The 26,301-nt window shown below is 54.5% G+C and overlaps 2 protein-coding genes across 13 annotated transcripts; one reads left to right on the forward strand and one right to left on the reverse strand.

The window, feature by feature from the left end:
- Window positions 1–6: 6 nt before the first annotated feature.
- Ankrd13b (ankyrin repeat domain 13B) lies at window positions 7–18,100 on the forward strand. 4 transcript variants are annotated; one of them, XM_013347333.2, is made up of 16 exons: window positions 7–177; window positions 10,973–11,108; window positions 11,198–11,322; window positions 11,406–11,451; window positions 12,002–12,145; window positions 12,231–12,420; window positions 12,498–12,564; window positions 13,955–14,036; window positions 14,880–14,944; window positions 15,162–15,292; window positions 15,403–15,560; window positions 15,681–15,833; window positions 15,945–16,108; window positions 16,179–16,255; window positions 16,469–16,545; window positions 16,737–16,807. In XM_013347333.2, exons 1-15 carry the CDS (start codon window positions 64–66, stop codon window positions 16,512–16,514), a joined length of 1,698 nt encoding a protein of 565 aa, XP_013202787.1. In that variant the 5' UTR covers window positions 7–63; the 3' UTR covers window positions 16,515–16,545; window positions 16,737–16,807. The 4 variants fall into 4 exon arrangements, with proteins under 4 accessions (XP_013202787.1, XP_026636040.1, XP_013202786.1 ...); XM_026780239.1 differs by having other exon boundaries at window positions 16,682–16,745; XM_013347332.2 differs by lacking the exon at window positions 16,469–16,545 and having other exon boundaries at window positions 16,682–18,100.
- Window positions 17,974–26,055, reverse strand: Coro6 (coronin 6). Of its 9 annotated transcripts, none has more exons than XM_026780241.1 (12): window positions 25,661–26,054; window positions 24,294–24,551; window positions 22,802–22,924; window positions 22,262–22,391; window positions 21,986–22,167; window positions 21,245–21,364; window positions 20,718–20,837; window positions 20,212–20,316; window positions 19,979–20,124; window positions 19,616–19,673; window positions 19,277–19,507; window positions 17,974–19,184 (listed from the first exon to the last, which is right to left on the reverse strand). In XM_026780241.1, the coding sequence occupies exons 2-12, from the start codon at window positions 24,489–24,491 to the stop codon at window positions 19,062–19,064; spliced, it is 1,536 nt and encodes a 511-aa protein (XP_026636042.1). In that variant the 5' UTR covers window positions 24,492–24,551; window positions 25,661–26,054; the 3' UTR covers window positions 17,974–19,061. The 9 variants fall into 9 exon arrangements, with proteins under 9 accessions (XP_026636042.1, XP_026636041.1, XP_026636044.1 ...); XM_026780240.1 differs by having other exon boundaries at window positions 17,974–19,187; XM_026780243.1 differs by lacking the exon at window positions 22,802–22,924 and having other exon boundaries at window positions 17,974–19,187; window positions 25,661–26,055.
- Between the last annotated feature and the right edge of the window lie 246 nt (window positions 26,056–26,301).

Raw genomic sequence — 26,301 nt, forward strand, 5'->3', positions numbered from 1 at the left:
CCGGCTCCCGCGCCGTCCCTCCCCGCGGGCCGGGCGCCGCGGCCCCGGCATGAGGAGCGGGCGATGATCCCCGCCAACGCCTCCGCCAGGAAGGGGCCCGAGGGCAAGTACCCGCTGCACTTCCTCGTGTGGCACAACCGCCACCGCGAGCTGGAGAAGGAGGTCTGCGCCGGCCAGGTAGGAGCGCCGTCGGGGACCACGGCCCGGCACGCCCGCGCGGCGTGGGGAGGGGGCGCGGCGCCGCCTGTCCCGCCTCCCCTGCTAGTTTGCAGCGCTTCTTTGTTTGCAGCCGCGGCTTTTGTGCTTGTTGACCTGACGAGGGTGATGGGAGCGGTCCCCGCATGCACCCCTGGTTCCAGGACTGGTGGTCCACACGTTCCGGGCCCTCTGAGACTGGTGTAGGGGGGACCCTGTGCTGTCCTCCGTCGGGGCTTTAAGGGACTACAGGGAGGGGCTGTCGGTTCTATCCGTGCTCCGTGTAGTGGGAGAGTCCACTCCACTCGGACGAGGCACGACATCCCCGTGTGAGTGTGCAGAGATAAGAAAGGCCTGCGTGGGGAGGGGGCCCACACAAGATCGGGGAACAAGCGCTGTGGCACTCTCAGCCATCCCAGCCCCACCCAGTGCCCTCTCACTTCCTGGTGAATGAGGTCCCTGTTTGCTTAGAGTGGACGAAATCTACGGATGCTTCAGTTCCAGGCCTAGGCTCCGGAGCCAGAAGTGGGGGAAGACCCTGTGAGGAAAGGGTCTTGTCCAGGTGCTGAAAAAACGCTCTCCTGTCTTTTAGTGCTAGAGCCTACCTTTTTACCGAGGAGGAAGGAGGGGGCCACAGGAATGCCTTGAGGGTCTGCACAGAATATAGGTTCCCTGCTTTCTCCTAATCAGAGATACCTGTGGGTCAGCCTTGGGCTGGGCAGTGACCTCAAAGAAGACCGGGAGCCTGAAGTGGTGTTGCATGCCTATAGTCTCAGCAGTGGGGAGGCAGAGGCAGGAGGATTGCCACAAGTTTAAGGTCAGCCTGGTCTTATTTCATGTCTGAGAGCAACCTCGTAGTTGCAACATAGTGAGATACTGTATCCGAAAACCAAAACAAGCAGAAAGACCGGGGAATGGTGGCATTTCTTAGTCATTATTCAGGACAAAGGCAGGCATAGGACACTAATAGTCTTCAGTTCTGTCCTTGCCACTCAGGCAACTTGCAAAGCAGTCATGATGCAACCCAGGGAAAGCGGTGGGCAGAGCTGGGCCCAGGCTGCCCTGGGTTCCTTAGGGTCTGAGACTTAGGGACTGTGAGCCCACTTCCTCAGTCATGACGCCTAAGGCTGGACATCAGACTGTCTGATGTTCCCTCTGAGATCTGGATCAGTACAGCATTCAGCTCTGCATTGCACTCCCATTTCAGAATCCAATGATCTGCAAGCCTCTGGGCTGGGCTGTCTGTTTCCACAAGCTGTCTCCAAGTTAGTTTATCTGTCATAAAAGCTTCATAAAGACAGAAGGTCAGCCGGGCGGTGGTGGCGCACGCCTTTAATCCCAGCACTTGGGAGGCAGAGGCAGGTGGATCTCTGTGAGTTCGAGACCAGCCTGGTCTACAAGAGCTAGTTCCAGGACAGGCTCCAGAACCACAGAGAAACCCTGTCTCGAAAAACAAAAAAAAAAAAACAAAAAAAGACAGAAGGTCAGAGAGCCTGGGAAGCAAATACAAGGTACCCATGCCTGGCCCGGAGGAGACTTAGTTCTGGGATTACAGTGTGCTGAACACAGGCCGTAAAGATCCAATCCCATCCTCTCTGGCTCTTCTCCACTTTCCTTGCCTGAGATCCCAAAGATCTAGGGATTGTTAGAAGGCTAGGAACTGAATCCCCAGAATGTCTCAGCTCTACTCCCTTAACTGAAGGGTGTGGGTGGTCCTCTTCCTAAAACTAGAAAGAAGTGGAATGTCTCAGAAGAGGGCCTTTTCATCCAGGCCTTTGTTGACAGACCTCAAGTCAGCCATCTTGCTGGGGAGCCTCAGCTGCTGTAGGTCTGTCTGGTCGCCAGGACTGTTGAGAATGTTCTTCTCATGCTCAGGATGCATAGTGGCTAGGTACCCTGTTCAGCCCATTCTGAATCTGGTGAGTCAATGTCTCATTGAAATGGAAACCTGCCTGCCTGTTCTTGATTCAAGCCAGGAGAATATGGGGCACCAGTGACATTAACCCTTGTTCATCCAAGAGGAGTTCAAGCAGGTATTCTCCTGAGTACCAGGAAGCAACATACCAGTTAGCCTCGGTGAGAGAGTCCCTGGCTGTACCCAACCCCAAAGCTGATACAGGGTGACACTTACATTCTAATGCTCGCTATCTCATCTTTGGGGCATTAGGATGTCTTCTCAGGAGACAGTCCTGGCACTGAGCCACCAGACATCATGACAGCACTCCTGCAGACACTTAGCATCCCAGATGGTGTGTGCTGGGGGTCCCTGACCTCTAAGGCTCCTGGCACAAGCCACTGTAGAAAACCGCCAGGCTTTCCTTGGCAGCTGGGACTCCCTGGTCCTTCCTTGGCATAGCTGCCTCTGCTTTGCTCCAACAAAAGCCTGCAGAGGCCTCCCGTGGGCAGGCCTGACGTTGCTGACTGGCTGAATTGGGTTGAACAGAGCTTTCAGAGTGGCTCAGCCACTGGGGGGGGGGCTCTTCTGGGAATGGTGAACAGTTAAGAGGTGCAAGGAAGGAGCCTCGCTGGAGCCTGAAAGTGGTGTGGTTGTCAGGTGTCCTGCCAGGCAGGAGGGACGGTGGTGGAAAGCAATGTATGTCACTTCTTCCTTGCCTGGCACGGCCCAGGTTCTGGAATCATGTGTTCCCTCAGGGTGAGGGGGCGGGGATGGCCATGAACAGCGAGGACTCTGAAGGGGTCCTTGGGAAGCATTGCTATTTCTTGGGGCTGCCTCTGCCTTGGTCCTCCTTTCCAGTTTTTTCCACTCTGCTTTCCCACCCAGAGCTTGGTGAGGCTGTTAGAAGTACCAGTTATATTGGGAACCCTGGGGGGGGGGGGCACCTAGTCCCTTCCCTCACTCTGTAGTCCTGGGTGTGGGGGTAACACCAGTTAGGAAGCTAGAAAGTTCAGCAGAGAGAATCACAAATCTCAAAAACACACAGACAAACAAATCAATGAATTCTGGGGTGGAAGGGCCACACAGGGATGAAAGGATGGAGGAGAGTCAGCTGTGCTGCCCCATGTGGCCTGGGGAAACACCCTTCACCCTCCCACCCTCGAGAAAGCGTAGGCGTGCCTGACCGGCACCCTTGTTAGGTGGCAGCAGCTTTCTGAAGCAATGACTAACTCAGACTCCAGCCATCTTCCCTAGGCCAGGAAGGAGGAGAGGGTGGCCAGGGAAGGAGAAGAGGCCAAGTGGCCAAGGCTCCGTGATCTCCCACCTTCTTCAGTACCCAGACTTACCTTATATTTGGCAAGTGCTTTTAAGGCTTTACCTGACAAATAGTTCTGTCCGTGATAAAAGAGTTTGAAAACCCCCTGCAGTGCGCCTGAACATTTAGACCGAGCGAGCCGCTACCAAGCACATGGTACACAAGTGAACTCCTGCAGAGCCGGAGGGCAGCTAGGCACACCTGTGCCTGCGCAGGGACCACTGGGTAGGTCGGGTGGGCATGCTTTCTTCTGGAACCTGTGCATGCAGGGGCACAGAGGGGAGGCAGGGAGGCTTCTGCCCAGGGAGCCCCAGCTCCCTAAAGACTTAAACCCTAAAGACTCCAGCTTTGATTCCCTCTGAGCCTGCAGAGGTTCAAGAGTCTCTACTCTCTCTGTGTGGGGAGGGCCGGTGTTGGGTTTCATGGAAACCTTTTCATTGCAGCAATTAAACCAACAGCTGTGCCCTTTTGCTGAGGAAGTTAATGAATTCTCCCACCTGGGCCCAGGGCCTGCCAGTTGCGCTGTAGGTCCTGTTCTGGATGAGTGGGAAGGAACTCTCTGGGGGCCTGGACAGGCGCATGGGGTCCACATGAGACTCAGGGTTGCCTGAGGGCAGATGCTGGGAGCAGTCTTGAGGAGCTGGGGTGGGAAAGGCATCCATCTTGCAGGAGGGCTAGCCTCTAGAGCTGGGAGCTGAGGCCCACAGGAGCTCTGGGGCCAGGCAGGGTGCCTACCAGTTCCCTAGGGCCTTGTTAGCTTCAGTAGCAGCATCAGCAGCGGTGGCATCTAGGGCGGAGCTGGGAACACTCAGCAGCTCACCTCAAACTCTGGGGGAAGGCTGCTTCTTTTTTTATTTAACATATGTATTTATTGTGTATGTGTGTGTGCATGCGCGCAAGCCATAGTGCAGGTGGTGTGGAGGCTAGGGTTGTTTCTCCCTTACGCCATGTGGAACCTGGCTATCAAACTTGATTCACTTTACCTGCTGGTCATCCACAGGCCTAAAGGCCACACCCTGACTTTCTCAGCTGGCCCAGGGTCTGTGGCTCTTTCATTTCTACCTCATGGCTCAGAACCCCACTTAGGTCAGGACCGGGGGCGTCCAGCCCACCCTGGACAGTAAATTCACTCCCCCTTCTCTGTAGGAGCTGGCACAAAGTGCTTTGGGACTCCTCAGAGCTCAGGGGCCCAGAGGGGCAAGGCCACTTGTTCTTGAGGCTCCCAATGCATTTAAAAGTAAAGAACTGCCAGTTTGTTTAAAAACCTGATGTAATGGGGTGTGGTAGCTCTCGCTGTGACCCTGGCACGAGAGTCACGGCAGGAGGACCACCACACACTCGAGGCCAACCTAGGCCACGTGAGAAATCGCCACAAAAACAAACCATTATTTTAAAGATTTTCATTCTTTTGAAAAGCAGTTATTATTAAGCAGGAGAGATAGCTCTGTGACTGAGAACACTTGCTGCTCTTGTGGAGGACCTGGGTTCAGTTAGAGGAAAACCCACATGGCAGCGCATCACCATAAATCCATCAATAGCTCCAATTCCTGGGACCCAGTGCCCTTCTCTGGCTTCCTCAGGCACCAGGCATGCACTTGGTGCCCAGACATCCATGTAGGCAAAACACCCAGACACATAAAAATGAAAAACCAGAGAAAAAGAAAAAACGTTATTACACTCATTTGTGTGTGTGCAGAGTGCCCGCAAACGCGAGTGCGCGTCAGAGCACAGGTGTAAACTCCTGGCCCAGTTTGTGTTTTGAAGCAGTGTTGTGATGTGTGTCTGTGTTTTTGTATGCACCAGTGCCAGTATACCTGGTCTACAACTCTACTAAAAAGAAGAAAGAAGAAAGAAAAAGATTTGTTTTTATTTGTGTGTGTCTGTGCATCTGTGAGAAGCCAGGAGACACATCAGATCCTCTGGAGCTGGAGTTACAGGTGTTTGTGAGCCGCCTGATGCGGATGCTCGTCCTCATGGTGGAACAGCAGCACCAACCACTGAGCTGTCTCTCCAGCTCCTGGGTTTCTAAGGAAATACCTCCCATTCTTCCCTCCCCACCTCACTCCCTCATTGAGCTCTTCCCCGATACTAACCTCTATAATTATGAACCACTCCAAAAACTAGATCTCATGCTTATACTTTTATACACTTTTTTTTTCTCAAACCTTCTCCTGACCCTCAGTGTAGTCATCTATAGCTTTATTTAACAAACGTGTAACCCCTGGTTACATGCCAGGTGCTGCCCAGGGTCTGGGAAGCCATTGGTGAACATAATAGGCCCAATCAGGGAAACTGAAAAAGTGAAGGATGTTGGCAGAGATCTGAAACAGGATAAGGGACAGCTGTCACCTCAGGTTGGTTGTCAGAACATCTAATATAAGGAGGTGACATTTGGGTGGCAGCCTGAAGGCGGAAAGAAAGGTTCCATAGACACTCAGTTTGTGTTGCTGTAACAGATTTCCTGGTGGGCTGGGATGTGGCCCTGTGGTACAGCCCTTGCTTAGCAGACAGCAAGACACACCCTGGGCTTGATCCCCCATACCATCAAACCAAACCAAACCCTCCAGCATAACTGAAAACTACAAGAAAAAGAGGTTGAGGTAGCCCGAGTGGCTCACGATTCTGGGGACTGGAAAGGTCCGAGTGGAGAGAGTTCAAAGAACACGAAGCAGCAGCAGCATCTGGCTAGGACCACCTACCTGGCTGTGTCACAGGGCGGTGAATAAATTAGCCCATCCGGAAGGAGCATCGGATGGGGCAAGGCAAAGAGCCAGGAAGTTGAACTCACTGTGGGAGCTGATCCAGCCCCCCCCCCCCCGACCTGACCTGCTCTGGTGCTGGCCTTGCCTCAGTCACCCCCCTATGGGCCCCAGCTTCTATAGATCCACAGCCTTTTTATCCTGCTCTACCAGGAAGGAGCAGGCTTCCAGCACATGAACTTTTGGGGGTAAAAATCACAGTGCTAGGCTATCCAAGGGATCATTTCTAAGGTGACAGATAGTGTAGGTAGGTGGAGTAAATGAGTTTCAAGATAAGTCCAGGGTAGGCTTCTAGATGAACACAATAAAAAACAAAAGACAAAGCGAACACAACAAAGAAAAAAACAAAAAAACCTCTGGAGAGATTAGTGCCAAAGTGTATCAAGCCCTGAGTTCATTTCATTTATTTCTTTATTTTAGATTTATTTGTCTCATCTTATGTGTGTGAGTGTTTTGCCTGCAGGCCTGTATGTGTATCGAATGCAGGCCTGGGGCCCTCAGAGGTCAGAAGAGGGCATCAGATCCCCAGAACTGGAGCTGTTGGGTTGTTGTGAGGCACCATAGCATATGGGTGCTGGGAAGTAAGTGAGCTCTTAACCACTGAACCATCTCTCGCTCTCCCAAGTTCAGTTTAGCTTGGTCGTGTGGGGACACGAGAGAGGTGCTGTGAGCTGTAAGGGGGACAGTCACACATGGGTGATTGGGAGCAGCGTGGTAGCTTGAGGTGGGAACTTCCAGGGCCTTCAGGTCAGCTTTGAAGGTTGAACCCACAGATCATGGGAATAGGGTAGACGTGGAGGGTGAGGGAAAGGGGGAGCTACAGGGTGTTCTGGAGGCTCAGTGCTTTTCCTGCTTTTCCTGCTCTAAGCCTTACCTGAATACTGGAGTAGGGGGCAGGCAAGGGTTTTTGCTTTTAAAAGTTTGTTTTGTGTGTGTGTGTGTGTGTGTGTGTGTGTGTTGGGGGAGGCATGAGCACACCACTGTGCACAGGTTGAGGTCAGAGGACAGTTTTGAAAGTCACTTCTCTCAGCCTTGGGTGACCAGGCCTGGTGGCAGCAGGTGCCCTTACTTGCAGAGCGCCTTGCCACCTGCCAGTGCCATTTGTTTTAACCTGAAAGTGCAGTGAAGTGGGCGCTGTCCACTGACGTGAGCCCAGGGCAGCTGTGCAGAAAGGGAGCAAGCCAGGAAAGGCAAGGAAGATACTCCTGGAAGATGCTTCTAGAGTGAGCGTCGGGGTGGGAAAAGGCACGGTGACAGGAAGCCAGGGTCTCAGGCTGAGAACTCAGTAAACTTTTCATGTCCTCTGAGGATACAAATTGCTGCCCCACTCCTATACCCCCAAGTTCCTTTCACTCCCCACAGAGACAGTTTCCTCCTGTTCATACTGTCCCATTGTCTGTTTGGTTGATTTCATGGTACACACTTTGTCTCCAGTGTCCAGTTCCTTGTGGCTCTAGGGACATGTGGGGGAATGTGGCCTAGAGCTCACTGACACATAGCACAACCGTAGAAGCTACGGATCCATCCTGGGAACCCCAGATACCTCTATCCAGAGGTTATTCCAGTCTTCACTTCCTCCAAGGAAGAAATAAGTACCCCACCTGGATGGAGGGGGACAAAGCACAACCATGGTATCCAGTGCAAGGGATTGCTCGCACTGGTCGCCAGGGTTGCACTCCGTAACCTCATCCTTGGAGAGTCTAGCACACCCCATGCTGGTGATCTTGGGGTGACCAGCTGCTGCTCTGCCCCTCCCCCGCCACCGAGTGGGTCCTGGCTTTCCCTGCTTCACTAAATCAGTAGCCTTCCTTGGGCACTTTCCATCCTCTGAAGACGTGTTGAAAATCTTCATCTGCTGACATCTCTTCTTCTTATTCTTGTGGGTTTTAAATATTTTACTGACATTCTTATACTTGCAAATTTAACATTTTTGGCATTCTCGGTTTCTTTGTGTGGATCCAAGTCTCCATCTGGTGTTGTTTTCTTCCCACCTGACCATTTTCCACACGCCTTTGGCATTGTGTTCTCTTAGCTGTGGCTCACCACAGTCTCTATGTCCCCTTCGTTTTGGAAGAGTCTTCTCGCACCGACCCTTCCTTCCCTGCACCCCAGTACCAAAAGGGTTCATCATGCTGGCTCAGGGCTTGAATCAGCTGTCATGAGAAGTCAGGTGTTTTCTGTTTGTCCCACTGATACTGGTCTCCTTCCCTTCTGTGCTCCTAGGGCTTTCTTAGCACCTTCCCAGCGTCTCATGATGAGGGGCCTGGCATCGACTTTTTATGGGGTGTTGTGTTTCTTGGTTCTGTAGGCTTTCACAGTACTCATTTCCACAACAAATTGCCGCAAAAATGGGTGAGTTAAGACAAAAATTTACCGCTGGGCATAGTAGAGCAAGCCTTTAATTCTAGACGTCAAGCTGGGTGTGGTAGTGCGTACCCACAATCCCAGCACTTTGGGAGGCTGAGGTGAGGAAACAAGGATTCAGTGCCAGCCTCAGCTCTCTCTGAGTTCAAGGCCAGCCAAGACCCTGTCCCTCCCACAACTCCTCCCTCCCACAATAACAACAGCCAACTCAGGAGGGGAGGGAGAGCCCTCTCAATGCCAGTTTGGGCTTCATATCAAGAGCTCATTAAAAAACCAACAAAAGACCAGATGTGGTGGCATATGCCTTTAATCCCAGCATTTGGGAAGCAGAGGCAGGCAGATTTCTGAGTCTGAGGCCAGCATGGTCTACAGAGTGAGTTCCAGGACAGCCAGGACTGTTATACAGAGAAACCCTGACTCAAAAACCAAAACCAAAACCAAACCAAACCAACCAACCAAACAGACAAACAAAAAAACTAACAAAAGAAGCCTCCCGAAATCGCAAACTTTGACCATATTGTATCACTCTTTTCCCCGAGACAGGATTTCCCTGTAGCTTTGGAGCCTGTCCTGGAACTAGCTCTTGTAGACCAGGCTGACCTCGAACTTACAGAGATCCCCCTGCCTCTGCCTCCGAAGTGCTGGGGATTAAAGGCATGCGCCACCACCGCCTGGCTGAGCATCTGCATCACTGTCTTTACTTTCTTGGTGTTTCTGTTGCATGTTCTTCCTCTGTGTTACAGACCATGTCTCCCTGCTTGTGACATGCACAGTAGTTTTGAAGGGCGGTTGTCTTCTTAATGACATCCAGTCTGGCTTTAATAAAGGTATTGGCTGTAGGCTTTAGTATGAGGGCTCAGAGGAAGAAGTGCGCTCAACAGAAAGTAAGACACACTGGAAGCATGGGTGGGTGGTTTTGGAGACACTCTCACTGCGTGGTCCAAGCTGCCTTTGCACCTCAGCCTCCTGACTGCTGGGATGACAGGTCCAGCTTCACGTCCCGCCTAGTGGTATGACTGGATGTTGGACCTTGTAGATACATATGAAACATCTGAACTTCATCTTCCTTTAAAGAGGATTAGCTTCCTTTGAACAAATTAATTAAATTATTTGTCCATGAGCTTTTGGATGCCAACTCTTAATCTAGTTGATTGGCTCGGGTGAGCCTCTTCTCTAGGCTAGTTTAGCCCTGCTGGGAAGGTGCAGCACTGTTGGGGTCTGCTAAATAGAGGTGGATCCAGAATTCTTCTTAGCATCTTGAGTGTGAGTGTCTGCCCTTGGTGAGCTGTGAGGGCTGTCTGTCTGTCTACTTCTCTGTTTTTCCCAATCCTGTTGAATTTTACTGTGCGCACATGGTGATCAGTAAAGACTCGAAGGGACCCTGTGCAGAGGAGCAGCCCTCCCTTCCCCTCCTCTTCCTGCTCCGCTTTCCTCGTCCCGCCTGTCCCCACAACTCCAAGTCCGCTGATGGTTCCCCTCTCTGAATAGCAGTCAGCGTGTTCCTCCAGGTGGAAGGCCCGGGAAACCACAGTCAGGGATACCAGTTGGAGACATCGGTTTAAGAACAATTGCTTCCTATATTTTGAAGTGATAGCAATCCCATCCATTTCAGTATAGTTTTTGTTACCTCCTCTTACTTGGGAGAGACACTCTTTAATAGGGTTTGGAAAGGCATTAACATGTATATATGGTAGAGTCACTGAGTTTAGCCAGAAGTTCAGACTCCTGAGATACGCTTAAATATTTATGTTTAACATATATGCTTTTCACAACACAGTACAATTGCATGTAGTGGAGTATCATTCCTGAAATCACAGGATTGATGCAAAAATGTCACTACCTGAGGGCTCTGAAGTTGGGCTTGAGCATGCTCTTTCATCATAGCCAATGTATCTGGGCGGTGGGGGCAGGGGAGGGAACACATGGGCCGGCTCCCTGTGTAGCGCAGGTTAACCTTGGACTCACCACCATCCTCCTGCTTCAGCCTTCTCATTGCTGGGATTGTGGGTGTGTGCACCACCTGCTATGTGGGTATTGTCGTACCCATTTGCCAACAGTTACTCAGTGGTTGTGGCGCTTCTTGACACCACTTGACCTGCTTAGCCTTAGGCATCCTCCTTGGCTAACAGCCTCTTTGGATGGACCACTGTTCACTCCGCCTTAGATTCCACAGGTGGCCCATGATGCCTTGAAGGACATAACTCTAGCTGGAGGCCTAGCAGACAGGAAGGAAGGTCCTTGCTTTCCCCTCCCAGAGTTCTTTTTCCCCTGTCTCCTTTGCCCTCCTCCATTCACAGGGCCACACTCATCAAGATGGTCTCTGTCATGGCCTTGTGAGTTAGAACAGGTGACAGCCAGAGACCTGCTGCCAGTTTAGCTGCCGTTAGACCCGTGTCAGGTGCTTCCGAAGTGACCAGGGCTCCATCTCAACTTCTTCCACAGGTGGACATTGAACAACTGGATCCCCGTGGTCGGACTCCCCTGCACCTGGCCACCACGCTGGGGCACCTGGAATGTGCCCGTGTGCTCTTGGCACACGGCGCAGATGTGGGCAGGGAGAATCGCAGTGGTTGGACAGGTGGGCACCCTTGTCATCTTAGTCCTTCAGCCAGTGTCCTGGAGTGGGCCGGAGAGTCTCACCCTGTGACATGGCTTCCCCGCCCCCAGTGCTACAGGAGGCTGTGAGCACCAGGGACCTGGAGCTGGTGCAGCTGGTGCTGCGGTACCGAGACTACCAGCGGGTAGTGAAGCGACTGGCAGGCATCCCCATGCTCCTGGAGAAGCTCCGGAAGGTGAGATCCAGCTTCCTCCTGCCCACTGCGGCCCAGCATCTGATTCTAGTGCCCGCTCAGCCCTTTTCTTTGTCTCCCTCCAGGCCCAGGATTTCTACGTGGAGATGAAATGGGAGTTCACCAGCTGGGGTAAGAGGGGCTGAATCTGATCTGGGGACTCTGAGTTCACTGTCCCCTGCCAGAGTGTGGCTCCATGCTCTTCATGGGGTCCCTTCTCACTTAGCCTCAGATCAATGCCAACTTCCAGCCAGGTCTTTGCAGACTGCCTCAGCTGCTATCTTGTTGCTATTATCATCATCTCTATTCCTCTGTAATGATTTGCCTGTCATTTGCTCTAAGGTAAAGTCCAGCAGGCAAAAGTCTTACCTTGTCCGGTGTTGTACCTCCAGTGACTGGGACAGTGCCTGGCGTGGATGTGGTGTTCAGTAAATACCTGTTGAAAGCGTGGGTGAGAGGCTGAGTGGGTGAATGAATACACAGGTATCAGAGACAGTGGTGTGTGAGCTATCCCTGTGCCCAACCTCAGATCACTCAACTCTCCACGGGGGACGGGGCTGAAGGAAGGGCTTCTTCCTCCCTTGCAAGCTCCCTAGTCTTTCTGGCTGTGCTATCAACTCAGTTCTGTGCCCTGGGCTGGCCCAGGGAACTGAAGCCCCTTCTGACCTTCACTTCTACCCAGTGCCTCTGGTATCCAAGATCTGCCCTAGTGACACCTACAAAGTGTGGAAGAGTGGGCAGAACCTGAGGGTAGATACCACACTTCTGGGCTTTGACCATATGACCTGGCAGAGAGGCAATCGCAGCTTTGTCTTCAGGGGTCAAGGTCAGTCTGGTAGTAAATAGGGCAGGGTGGGAGACGGCAGACAGCCCCCGGCCACCCTGACCTCTGTGCTGTTCCCTGGCGGCAGACACAAGTGCCGTGGTCATGGAGATAGACCATGACCGCCGTGTGGTATACATGGAGACGCTGGCCCTGGCCGGGCAGGATCGGGAACTGCTGCTGGCTGCTGCCCAACCCACTGAGGAGCAAGTGCTGAGCCGGCTCACTGCACCAGTTGTCACCACACAGCTTGACACCAAGAACATCTCCTTTGAGAGGTGAGTTGGTGCAGCGTGGCTAGCCTGAAGCTAGCCTGATGGGCGGCCATTTCACCTGGACCACTCTACCTCCCCAGGAACAAGACTGGCATTCTGGGCTGGCGCAGCGAGAAGACAGAGATGGTGAATGGGTATGAAGCCAAGGTGAGGGGACAGCTCTGGGTCCCGGAGCTCGGCCATGCTCAACAGAGCGCCCCCAACCCACCCTCTTTGGCATTGTGGGCACGGAGGCAATGCCGCATGGAGAAAGGCATGGGATCAATAGTCCCTCCTGCAGAGGGGCATTTTGGGATGTTCTGTGTTGCATGAACCACTCAAAAACAGAGAGTCTCCCCAGAATGTAATTTTAGGCTCTCTGGCAGCGAGGAGGAACAGTTTCTGTGAACAGAACCTTGAACCTCGGTTCAGAAGCAAATTTATTGATTGTACACAAAGGCTCTGTTTGGGATACAAGTTCCTGAAACCAAAGCCCCTTTGATCTACTTTATATTTTCTCTGAAGGAAACCATCACAGCCCTGCAACCTTTAGTGATTATTGTGTGGTGTTTGCAGTGCCCAATAATTCAAGTGTGCCTGGATAGTCTTATGACCAAAGTCATTTATAGATAGAAAATAGGATGGGAAACAATCACTGTGCTCTACTGTGGCCTCTTTAAGGTCTAGGTACCTTCCCCAAACACTAATACATTCAGCTGTTGCCCTAGATACGGTGAGAAATAGCTGCTGTATTCTAACATTTACCTAGCTACACTACTAGAGTCCCACTGTGGGCCTCTGTGGAGTCCTTAGGACAGTCACGGCCGGCGTCCTCACAACGGGCCGGTGCTCTCACCCCACCTTACAGATGTTTACTGAGCCCCCCCATGGCACTCCTAGTACCCCACTAAGTAGGCTTGCCGGGCCATTTCTTCTGGCCTACAGATGAGGGTTGCGGTGTCCATTGGTCTAGCAGAGACACTGCAGGAGCCATGCGCATTTCTACATAGCAGAGCTGGGGGTCAAAAAACTGCCGCTGTGGGGCCCCGCCTCCCCAGCATTCAATGAATGAAGGTGCTGACGAAGACTTTAAGGCTCCGTACATGTTGTCTCCTTCGGGAAGCCCTCCCCGGTTCTAGATGCTCAGATAAGGGGCCTTGGGTGCCCCCACCAGGGCCTACATCTCTGTTTTATGACTACACATTTTCTTGTCTTCCAACTAGAGTGTGACTCTCAAAGGAGCAGGGATGGTGTCAGGTTTATTCATTGTGTCCCTGATGCCGACCTCAGTGGCTGGTCTCTAACTGCTCCTCCGAAAGTTTGCTCACCTAGAGTGGGGCTGCAGCTGGGGGAGAAGAACGCTTGCCCATGACAGGCCCTGAATTCAAATATCACTAAAAAGTTTGTTGAATGAATAAGTGAAATAATTGGCTATATTTACTTGCCCACCTGCCTAGAGACGGGGCAAAGATCCCCGCCAAGGTTTCTATTGCAGGGAGTGCTTAGCATTCCCTTGAGTAGCACCAGGCCGTCCCCACCCCTCCCTGTCTCTTCTCAGGTGTATGGGGCCTCCAACGTGGAGCTCATCACCCGGACTCGGACAGAGCATCTTTCAGAACAACACAAAGGCAAGGCCAAAGGTAACGAGCTTGAGACTTTTAAATGGGGGAGACGCTGTAGATGGGCGGGACCGCCGGTTGGAGGGAGGGTGCTCCCAATAGCATGCTCTGGCCGCCCAGTGCCAGGACGGCTCAGTCAGGCAAATTGATGTCAACTCAGATAGGTGCCTGCCATACTGCAAAGGTTCCTAGGGCTCATTTGGGTTCAGTGATTGATTACTAATGTCTGTGTTGCACTTAGGAGAAAAATGTCACGCATGCCATTTATAGGTTCATCTAGGCATCTGATTCAAAGCCTTGCCACTGAGTCTGTGTGCTTGCTTATGTCACGCACATTCACTGGGCACCATCTAACCTGTCTCAAGTGGAGACGTGTGATTTCTGCTTGTCTGAGAAGACAATGAAGTCATTAACCAGGCGCCTAAAGGAGCCACTCCCACGTACTCCCCAAAAGAAGACAGGCGGTTTGCTATCCAAGATCACCAGCCTGGAGAGGGGCACTTTGGGAAGTTTTCTCTGAGCTTTAAGTGCTTTTATTTATTCTATTTATTAATTTAGGGAGACAGAGTGTCACTTGTAGTACTGGCCCCAAATTCTCGATGTAGACCAGGCTAGCCTCCAACTCACAGGTACCCACTTGCCTTTCTGCCTCCTAAGTGCTGGTATCAAAGGGCCACCCACCACGTCTGGCTTAGGGGCCCTTTCATTTCGCCCAAGCTTGCAGTGGGTCCTGGTGAGTCCTCATCACTTTAGGTGGAAGTAGCTAGGATCGTGAGGTGCAAGAGCTGCCTGCACCCTTGCCTTAGGCATGAGGCATCCATGTGTGTGTGGCTGCAGTGTCCTGAGGCCCCACGTTTCTTCTAGGTTGTAAGACACCTCTGCAGTCTTTCTTGGGAATTGCCGAGCAGCACGGGGGCCCCCAAAATGGGGTGAGTGTGTGTCAGGGGCGTTACTGTTTTGAAGGGTGTGGGTGTGGCTTAAGAGGTTTGGTGGCAACTGCGTATATGACCTACGCATACGTGACCTACATGGGCTTCCTACTCCCAAGCCGGTGTCAGCTCCATGCTGGAGGGGGGGAGGGATGAGGGACTGTGTCACCAACCCCTGGCCTGGAATCGGGCTAAAGCCTCCCTCCGTGCGGTACAGACCCTGATCACTCAGACCCTGAGCCAAGCCAACCCCACTGCCATCACTGCGGAGGAATACTTCAACCCCAACTTTGAGCTTGGCAACCGGGACATGGGTCGTCCCATGGAACTGACCACCAAGACACAGAAGTGAGGCCCCTGCTCTTCTGGGGAGGGATGGGCAGGGGAAGGGTCTAAGAGGTGCTAGGAGGCCATGGCTTCCTACAGCTTCCCTTACACCTTGGGATCTGGGGGACCAGGTTCAAGGCCAAGCTGTGGCTGTGTGAGGAGCATCCCCTGTCCCTGTGTGAGCAGGTGGCTCCCATCATTGACCTCATGGCTGTCAGCAATGCACTTTTCGCCAAGCTCCGGGACTTCATCACATTGCGCCTGCCTCCTGGCTTCCCAGTCAAGATTGGTGAGCGTCCCCTTCCCCCAATTTCTCCTCAGTCACTTTGGGAGGGTAAGGTTTAGAGGAAATCTGGGCAGTGGGTCTGAGGTATGAGGGGCTGGTGCTTTATGGCTTCCTTGTCCTCAGAAATCCCCGTCTTTCACATTCTCAACGCCCGCATCACCTTCGGGAACCTCAACGGCTGCGATGAGCCAGTGCCCTCAGTGCGAGGCAGCCCCAGCAGCGAGACACCGTCCCCTGGCAGCGACTCCTCCAGCGTCAGCAGCTCCAGCTCTACCAGTGAGACTCTCCACTCCCCACAGGGCCCCGTCTTCTCACAGCTAGGCTGTTCCCTCCCTGACACCCAGGGGTGAGCCCAGCCCACACCTGACCCCTGGCCCACGCCCCCAGCCTCCTGCCGCGGCTGTGAGATCTCACCTGCATTGTTCGAGGCCCCCCGTGGCTACAGCGTGCTGGGTGGCCAGCGAGAGGCTGCGACTCGTGATGAAGATGATGACCTGCTGCAGTTTGCCATCCAGCAGAGCCTGCTTGAGGCAGGCAGTGAGTATGACCAGGTGTGTTCCTGATGCCACTCCAAGCCATTCCAAGTGCAGGTGAGCTCAGCTAACAGTCCGCTCCCTCCAGGTCACCATTTGGGAGGCGCTAACCAACAGCAAGCCAGGCACCCACCCCATGTCCTGTGAAGGCCGCCGACAGGACAGGTCAGTGCCCATGAGGTAGAAGAGAACTCAGGTGCCTATTCCCTCTCCTACCCCCAACCCACATGCACAGAGACTCCCACTAACCTGTCAGACTGCACAGCACACCGGAACCCTGCTAGGCCCAGAGAACCCTCAGTGCCTACAGCAGGGCTCCATCTGGTATCAAAAACCCGTTATCAAGATGGCTTCTGCCAAACCCCTTTCCTGGCACAGGGTGGGTGGCCAGTGTTCCAGGCATGTGCAGAAAGCAGGGACCTAACTCCCAGGACGTTCAGACCCTCAACAGACAGGTTGGCGGGACCTGGGATCTTCCATCACCGGGTGGGGCCAGGACAGCCCAGTGAGACTCATGGCCTCCCCTAGAAGGGTGGCAAGTCTGCCCAGCCCTGGGGCCTCCACGATGTCTCCTGCCCCACTTACGAGCAGGTGTCCCAGGTGTGCCGGGAGCGGGGAGCGCTCGACAAATCCTCCCCACCCCCAGGAGCGCCCCACCCACGCCGCAGCGCCAGCCCGTGCCCCCGGCACCAGTGCCCAGCCCTCGGCCCAGCCCGGGTCCCAGCTCCAGCAGCCACCTGTTTCGGAGCTACGACGAGCAGCTGCGGCTGGCTATGGAGTTGTCTGCGCAGGAGCAGGAGGAGAGACGGAGGCGAGCACGCCAGGAGGAGGAAGAGTTGGAGCGCATCCTGCGGCTCTCGCTGACCGAACAGTAGCGCCCTCTGCTGGGACCCTCGCTCACTCCACGCAGGACCCGGGTCTGCGCACCTGCCGTGCTGCTGCAGGAGTTTGGAGCCATCACATCGGGGGTGTAGGGGTGCACCAGGCTTGAGATGCCAGGGGTTTGATACAGGCGTGGAGTAACTCTCTAAGCCAGAGCCCTAGAGGCATGGCTGTTCTCCCCGCTTTGCTGTGCGGTGACCCCCTAATCTGCTTCTCTGGACTTGGGTCTGTCCAGGGGCGGAGACAGGTGGTATTGAAAAGGAAATGAATCCTTGAGAGGAGCATTGTCCCTGTCCCGTGCCCGTGCTCCTTCTGGCTGGTCCTCCTTCTTGCTCACTGACCCCTCTCCAGGACACTGCCCCTGAAGCCTTCGCATCTCAGCTCTTCACCCCTGGGAGGCAGCTGATTGCCCTGTGTGCTGTGTCGCTGCTTTGTCCCAGACACAAACCAGCACATCAAGGGCCCAGCCTCTCCTCACCCCGGCATTTCAGCGTCAAGTGCACTTAGCGGGGTGCCCAGCTCCCCCAGCTCCCACAAAGCTCCCACACCTGTCCTGTGTCTCAGGGTGGTCCCAGCTTCTCCTTAGGCAGCCAGAAATTGGAGTCCTCATGCCCGTAGCACGTTTTTTATTGTGATCAGGGAGTGTGTCTAAGGTGCCCCCTAGTCTGGACAAGGCCTGATTCCCTCATGGTGCCTTGGGGAGTGGGGGCAGCATATTGGCTTGGGGGCAAGCACTAGATCCGACACAAAGGCATTGATCAGGGCCCTGGCACCAATATCACCACCCACCCGTTCCTACCAGCTGCTGCTAGCCCTCTGTGGTTGTGCACCCCTCTTGCCCCCATGCAGGGGCTGAATAACACCCTTTATCCAATGGTGCTAACCCCGGCTCTCCCTGTTCCGCCCTACCCACCTAAAGAAGCACAGTCCCCCCCTCCCTGGGCAGGGGCCCATGCACACCCTTGTCTTGGGGCCACCTTCTTGCTGGCTTCTATGCCAGGGGCTCAGAAGGGGCACAAAAGGGGGGCAAAGAAAGAGCAACAAAGTAAAGCTGTTCTTCCCAGTCCCTTCCCTGATGCCAGGGGCACCAGACTGATTCTGAGGCACAAATAAAGAGGTTTCAAACCAGATGCTTTTCTACCTAACTTTATTAGGGGAGGAGTGCCTCCGGTGGGTGGGAGGTGGGGGTCTTTGGAACCTCAATGCAAAGATGGCTGACCTAGGGTAAGAGGCTGCCTGGCGGGTCCTCAGCCCAGCTTGCATTTGCTGGGTTCCCCAGGATTCCAAAAAGGGAAAGGGGGGGGGGAGCCGTCCATGCAGGAGGCACAGACTTGTACTTAGTAAATCATTTCATTAATTATGCCTCAGTATTTTTTATAGATTCAGTAGAGTGCTGGAGGCAGTGTGTGTGTGTGTATGAGAGAGAGAGAAAGAGAGAGAGAGAGAGAGAGAGAGAGAGAGAGAGAGAGAGAGAGACCTTATGCCAGTTCTCCTGAGATTTCTCTGGTGGGGTTATGTCTGTCTCCAAGAAGCTGCCATCTTTGGAAGTGGGAAAAGAGGAGAGCCCTGTGCCATGGATGGGATGGATGAAGCCAGTGGGTCAGGCTTTGCCAGCAATAGAAATGGGGTGCTGCCCATCTGCCCCCACATACTGTGAAGGAAATCAATGAGCTTATTAGGAGAAATGAGGGGATTTTCCTGAGACTCTGGGGATACATGTTGAGATCCACGTGAGGTCAGCCCCAGGCAGCGCACTAACGCTAAGCATTTCCCCTGCCCAGGGTAAGGGACAAGGAACACCACCTCACCACTAAGCACCTTTACTAAAGCCGGCATTATCCCAGGCTCCCTCTAGGCCTAATCCTGTAAAGTCTAAAGTCGGGGCCTAGTATGTAGCTCAGTCCTTGCCACTTAAGATCCCCATGTCCCCGCCTTTCGCGAGGGATGGAGTTTCTTTTCTGGTCTCACCCCTAACCCCAAGCCCAGGAAGCAGGGTACGGAGTTCCAGACCAAAGGCCGGCGATGCCAGTCTGTGCGCCCTGCTCCATCGGATCTGCAGTGAGCAGAGCTTCGCAGCAAATACGCCAGGCTAGTCCGTGCCATCCACCAGCTCACACAGCATGTTTTCCAAAGCAGTAATGCGTTCCTCCTGGGCTTGCACTCGCTCGCGAAGGGCCTTCATCTCCTCCAGCAGTGTCTCCAGGGTGTGCTGCTGCTGATACACGGAGGACGGAGAAGACCATGGCAGAGAGTAGGAGGCAGCGGGCAGAGATAGGGTAGAGCGGGTCAGATCTGAGAGCTTACCGACAAGGGGGAGTCGCTGGCTGACTGGCTGCGCCGGGGACCGGCAGGCGGACGCGCATCTAGGATGTTGCGCTTGGTGATCCGGAGCTCGCGGTGTTTGGGGGGTACATATCCTTCTTTCAGCGAAATTAGTACAGGTTCTGCATCCTGACCCGATAGCCACTCATCTGCTTCCAGGGCTGGCTCAGGGCCGGGCGTATCTGGGTATAGGTCGTCCTGGAACAGGTCCGACTGAGGGATAGAGTGGACAAGAGGGCCGGTGTGAGCTGGGCACCGACCGGATGGCTGCCTTTGATGCTTTCCAACCAACCTCCTTGCCGAACTCCTCTCCTTCCTCACCTTTCGAGGTACGGTCATGACGATGGGTTCACACTTTCGTTCATGTAACTTGTAGAACCTATGAGGAAGGGGAATTCAACGCTCTTGCTGTCTCCCTGTTCTTTTTAAAGCCACTGGAAGCCAATACGCTGAGTAACTACCCAAGTAACTACCGTGTACACTGAACTTTGCACGCATTATCAGTTTTGGGGTAAAACACCTTGGGTGGAATGCCAGGCTAGTGGGTGCCAGGACAGTCACTGAAAAAGTCCAGTGTGGCTCCCTTCTCTTTTCCAAAGGGCAGCTCAGTTAGGGGAAGACCTGGAGAGCAAGAGCTGACATGAGCAAGAGGGGCAGGAGGATAGAAAGGACTGAAGTGCTGACCTGGCAATTTCACACTTGCTGACATCCAGTCCCCTCTTGGGCATGAAACCCATGCCCCGCTGCGGCTCTTTGCTGCTGAAAGTGTTCAGATAATGCACAAAGGGTGGTTCGTCCGTAATTTCAAAGTACCGAATGCTACTGTCACCCTGCAAAACCAGTCAATTGAGAGGCATGGACAGACAGGGCCCTCATCTCCATCCCAGCCGTGGTCCTTCCCACCCAGCCTCCAACACCTTGCCACACAAGTAGACAATGCTGGAGTCGGGGTCATAGAATGGCAAGAGCACTCCATTGCTTGTGTCCATCTCCTGCAGGGCCACCGGTTCTTCAAAGTTGTTCTGCCAAGCACAGAAAGAGTGACCAACCCTGTTCACCCTCCCGAGCTGCTTGAGACTTCACTTTATGCCCACTCCCAATCCCATGCATTCCCAAGGCAGATCTGGTGAGACCCAAAGGCTCTCTTCTAGACTTTCTCATTCCGTTTCCCTGGCACAAGTATACCCTGTGCGGTTGCATGCAGTCACAGCAAACCACCCCCAGGGACTAGGCATCACCAGGAGGGGGCGCCAGCGCGAGCTCCTTCAGGCGACGCAAAAAAACTGGACAGTGTCGGGTGTGTGAGGTGGCAGCAACCTTCAGCCCTGTCAGAATGGGAATACCCTGCGGGTGCGGGGCGTCTGGCCCCTCGCCCGTGATGCCAGCCCCCGGGGCACACACCCCAAGCCTCCAACTGTGTTACCGGGTCCCACAGGCCTAGCTCTCGCTGGCTCATGCGGGTGAATCCCGTGGTGAAGATATGACCCAGACGCGTGAAGACAGCCCGCATGGGCCTCATCCCCTCGTGGGCTGCAAACCTCTCCTGGTGGTGGGGGGAGAAGGGAGGAGCATCACCCTACTGCCTGCGTTGGGGAAGATGGAGATCTGAGCAACCACCTTGCCAACCTGAGTGTGGGGTGGGCGGGGGAAGGGTCCTAAGAATGAAGTTTCACAGAGGTCTGTGGCAGGATCCTGGCCTGGAGACTTATCAGGGCGGGGACCAAGCAGGAGGTGCGGAGCTCTCAGCAGGTCCCAGACCTTAGGCACTCTCAAGGGCTGATCGATCCCTGGGGCAGGCGATGTCTGCTGGCTCCCTGGGGTTGTAGTGGGGCTTTACACACAAGGGAGCCCTGTGCTCCGCCTGGGCCTCTTGGGCCGGGCCACCGCTCGGGAGGGTGCTCCTGGCTGATCCTGCAAAGCGAGCCATTGTGCCGGCTCGGCCTGGCCTACCGGGTCCCAGAGTGCGAGTTGCCGCTCACTCATCCTGCTGAAACCGGTGCTGAGCAGCTTCCCGTCTGCGGTGAAGACGGCCCGCAGCGGGCGGGCGCCCTCGTGAGGCCGGGCTCGCTCCTGCTCGCAGGGTTAGTGGGTTAGAGTACCCGCCCACCCAACCGCCCCTCGCTGCTCCCAGCCGCGCCACGCCTGTGCTCCACGCAAACATGCACATCCCCAACCCCAACACCCCAGGTTAGACAGAGGCTGGCCAGGACAGGGGGACAGGGCCATTGCCCTCCCAGGGGCATGCAAAGCTTGAGGATTGTTTCATCCCCACCCAGTGGGTCAATGGGTGCGAAGGGGGTCAGTCCGAGTTCAGGCCCCTGACCCTGGAAGATGGCGTTGGCTATCTGAGAGGAGAGGGTCCCGGAGCTCAGGTTTCATGCAGGTTCTGGTTGGAGGATGCGGTTTCCAGCTTCTCCCCTCAATCTAAAGGTAAGGAGCTCTCCTCGGGAGCTCGAGATGCACGGGAGAGGAACGAAGAGGGGCAGGCAGAGGCTTGCAGTCTGGGGGCTTACTCAGGGCAGGGGTTGAGACTGTAAAGCCTTCAGGGGATGCGGGGGTCTTGACTAATCTCTGGAGTAGGGATGGGACAGGTAAGAGCTGGGACCAGAGGCTCTGATGACAGTGGGTATCAGATGCTACCAGCTGGTGTCGAGCAAGGGGTGCTAGGGAGTAGTCAGGCCAGGCACTCACCGCAACCACCTGACTCTTCCGGGGGTCAATGATTCGCAGGGTCTTGTCCTTGCAGGTAGTGGCTAACAGGCTACCATTGCTGTTCCAACACACACTGTGGATGACGTCAGGGTGTATGTCGTCCAGGCTCAGCAGGATCTCCCCAGTGCCCACATTCCAGATGATGATGGCATTATCACCACCTGTCCAGAGTGTACAGGCCTGGTCATCCGGGCCCCCGCCTTCCTCACTCCCACCCTCATCTATAGTCGGGACCCTTCTTAAATGTCCCCAGACCTGCGCTGAGCAGGACATTCCTGGCAGTGGGGTGCCAAGAGAGGATGCCCACACGCTTGGAGTGGCCCTCGAGTGTGATGACAGGTTCGGTGATGTTGCGCACGGGGGTGTAGTCTGGAATCTGCCACACCTAAGTAGGAAGAAAAGGCAACAAGTAGATGGGTACGGGGATAGCTCCGCCCCCTCAGGGCTGTTGGCCCTCTTGAGTGCTAAGTGTCAAGTACAGGAGAGTGTAGTGGTGTGGTGGTGCCCGGGGAACAGAAGCAGCAGTTCAGGACCAGGGAGCATTGCCAGCTCTCCAGAGACCCCCCCATTCACTCTGTCAGGAAAAAGTCCAGAGTGCTGTACCCCTTCTCTAAGGGCCCCAAGTTGACCACGGTAATAGTTCTAGGCAGTGCATTCTGGGAGGGAGTGGGTATGTATTTAACTAAAAATAATCCGGGAACCGGCAGAGTAGGGTAGGGTAGGTGCCCTTCCCCAGCACAGGTGAGGCACCTCTCTATTCCCCTACCCAGCTGGCAGCATCCACCTGGCTCCTACCATGACAGTGGTGTCGTCTGAAGCACTGGCGATGACGTTGTCATTGTGTGGGCACCAGTCAATGTCCAGCACAGGGCCAGTGTGCCCAGTGACTAGTGGGTAGTTCTTATCCACACGTCCTGTCTGGAGGGGTCAGAGAAGGAGATGTGGGACCACTTTGTGTGTGTGTGTGTGTGTGCGTGTATGCACACATGTGCACACAATGGCCCTGGCACTTGCTAAGCAACTGCTAAACTACTGAGCTGCATCCCCCCCAGGCCCTCCTGGATGTGGTTTTGGAGTGGTCACTGCATTTGCTGACCCATAGATTCCGTATCATTAGTTTCCTTTTTGCAGACATCTCAGCCTCTTATCCAGTTTGCTCTCTGAACTCTGCTGAACAGCACGGAGTGAAATCATTTGTACCAGGGAATCTGATTCAGAGAGGCATGGCGACTTAATAAAGCACCCACAGCAAGACACTAGAACACAGACTTGAATTAAACCCAGTGTTCTCCAAAAGACACCTACTTGGAGAAGGACTTCCGTTCTTAAATATAAGGTCTCATTATGTTTATTAGCCTACGTTGGTCTTGCCTTGGTCTGCTCAATGTTGGGCTCACAGGCATGGACCCCCACACCCTGTGAGGAGGCTGTACTTAAGCCTGTTCCCCAAGTTGGGATCTGCGGGAAGCTCCTAAAGAGACTGAAGTGAGCAACCTGAGTGCGGTGTCCTGGTTCCTACAGCAGGTCCTTCCTTCCCTTGGTTACACCTGGAACCACAAGCAGGCAATCCTGGTGCCTAATGCCCCTTAGCCAGGGCTGGGGGCCCACTTTTCTTTATCTCCATCAATTGATTTTGGGAGCTGTGAAGACTCTGCAGGGTTGGCACCGGCCCAGACCATGCAGCCTGGGAGACGGGGTGGTTAAATGGCATTGGAATGGCAGTCACACTGGGGAGGAGGTGGCTCTGGCTGGTGTCTGCATTGTCCGGAGTGAGTCACCAGCTATTGTCAGGCCTCTTCCTGACCCTGCCACCTGCGGGGCCTCCTCTAGCAAGGTCTAGGGGTCAGTATCTAGATCAAGGCTATGTCTGCTTTGGGGTCTCTACCCCGGGATGGAGATGTCCAAGTGTCTGCGAAGGTGACAGTCACTGCTTGGCCCCTTTTCCTAGTGTGCAGAGGAGGACACTGGCTTTATGTATTTTTTCCTTTCATTTAATTTTCATTCTACCCCAGTACCAGAACCAGAACCTAACACATTCTCTCTCTTGTACTGGTGAAAACTAAGGTCAGAATCTGACTACTTGGCTCTGCACCTGACCAGCTCCACCACTAGTTCTCATCTTGGTCCCTGCTGGGAACAGGGGCTGCATGGCCTAGAGGGTGAGCTGCTCAGGGAGGGGGAGGGGAGAGTGGCCAATTCACAGAGACTGCCCTTCTGATGGAGGACTGGATTCCAATGAGGCAGCCCAGGGGTCCCAGCCAACTGGTTCCCTTCCCTCACCCCTCACCTTGGCCAGAGGCAGGACAATGAAGGCACCCCCACCTCCAGCCTCTACAATAATGGCTAGAAATTTGGGGTTGACGGCACAGAAGGCGCTGTCCCATGTGACCTTGGATACCCGGATGTCCTCATAGGCCTGGTCGGCCTTTGCTGCCTGACCGAACACATGGCGGAACTTGCTTTGCCGAACCACTCTCCGGCTCATGGCTGGAGCAAAGATCTGGGATGCAGAGCCTAGAGGCGCGTTGGTCCTTGATCCTGCCAACTGCGAGAGGGAGGAGGAAGTGAGCATTATCTGGTAAGGAGCAGAGGGTTTTCTTCAAAGTGATCAAGATAGGAAGGCAGATCTTTGTAGCCTGTCAAATGTTTGAGAGGCTAGGATGGGGAGTCTGGCCATTTAGACACACAGGCTAGGGGTAATGGAGGCTGACAGGACTGAAGCTTGCTGTGGAACAGAATGTTTTGGGGAGCACTATCAGTGGGTCTCCTCCTGCTGCTGGCCATGGATGAGCACTTTTTTGCAAGTGTTTATCCCTCCTAGAGACACACTACTCAACATACTCTCTGGTAGTCACTGGACCTTAGTTCAAGGTTAGCTGTGGGGCTAGGACTCCCGCCCTCAAGATCCCAAATTCTCATCTCTGGCAGAGTTCAGGCACATGTGTCTTTTTCTACAAATTTGCCAAGAGAAACATTCGTTCCTCTGGTTAGCCTGTTTCAGCCACTGTTTCCTCCTGTGGTGGGGGGTTGGGATGTGCGGGAGTGGGCAGTATAAGGTGGCTCTCCCTTCCGTCCATTTCACCATGCCCAGGCTTCTCTGAGAAGCCCGATTATGGTCAAGTGACATGAGTATCATACTTTAGCCTGTTTTTTTTTTTTTTTTTTTTTTCTTAGTGTGTTGCCTGTGCCTGCACTGGGGCTTCTAGTAGGTTCTGCTGAGAGTGGCGGTCCTTGATCCCATCGGCAAGGACCGCAAGGACCAGATGTGTACCAGTGAGGAGGTGAGGTCCTTTTTTCTGGAGCCAAGACCTTAGTTATGCCACTTTTCCCAAGGGGGCACACCAGGCTCTCCCAGAGGCCAACTGTTTCCTGGCCCTCCCCAGCCCGGGCATCCCTGTGCCCTTCAAACCGCTCCTGCAGCCCCAGGCCTAAAGCCCGGCCTACCCGCACCCTCCTCTAGCCTCCTGCTCTGGCAGTGAGTTCTTGTGAGACTAGGTGTCTCCTCGCTAGCTGCTTGTCCGGCCAAATATAGACACCAAGTCCGCCCTGCCGGACCGAATTTAGCGGCGGGGAAGGGGGGGCGCAGACCTCTGCCCCCTCCAGAGACCCCGCCCGCTCCGTTGGCTGAGGGGGCGGGGGCGGGGAGGAGGGTACCTGGTCCTAAGCCGGGCGGGGGTGCTCTCGCGGCGACTCCTCTGTGGAGTGGGCCGGGGTACGCGGGCGTGTCCGGGGCCGGGCACTGGGTCGCGCGTTCCGGCCGCTGCCTGCGGCTCTCAGCTGCCTGCCGGATCCGCTGCTGTCCCAGCTGCTGCTGCCATCAACCTGGGGGGGCGGGGCCGAACGGGGGGGCAGGGCCAGGCCAATACGGCCACGCCCTGTCCAGCGCGGGAAAGTCCTGCGTCTCAACTTCGCCTGCCCCGGTAAAATGGGAAAAGTAAGTGTGCGTGCGCTTGAGGGGTGTGCGTGCCCCGTGTCTCCCTCCGCCGCTCGTATGTAGGTTCGGGTGGCCCAGGCGCTCTGTCCAAAGCGGGACACCGAGACTGGGAGCCACCGCGAGTGATCAGGTGCCTGAGCGCCGCATTCTTGCCGCAATCGCACAGCTAATTTAGTCGTTCCCAGCGGGCGGGGCTGTGGGGCTGTACAGCCAGGACCGGCTGGGAAGAGGCTCTAGAAGATGCTCTGGGGAAATCGTCTCAGTCGCTTGATGAAGGTCTAGGCTGGCCCAGGGTAACTGAGAGGCTATGGCTTTTATTAATAGCGATAGCAATCGTTTGAGGACAGTATAGGTGTTTCAC

The sequence above is a fragment of the Microtus ochrogaster genome, chromosome 7 (assembly GCF_000317375.1).
Source record: "Microtus ochrogaster isolate Prairie Vole_2 chromosome 7, MicOch1.0, whole genome shotgun sequence".
In the NCBI taxonomy this organism is placed as follows: domain Eukaryota; kingdom Metazoa; phylum Chordata; class Mammalia; order Rodentia; family Cricetidae; genus Microtus; species Microtus ochrogaster.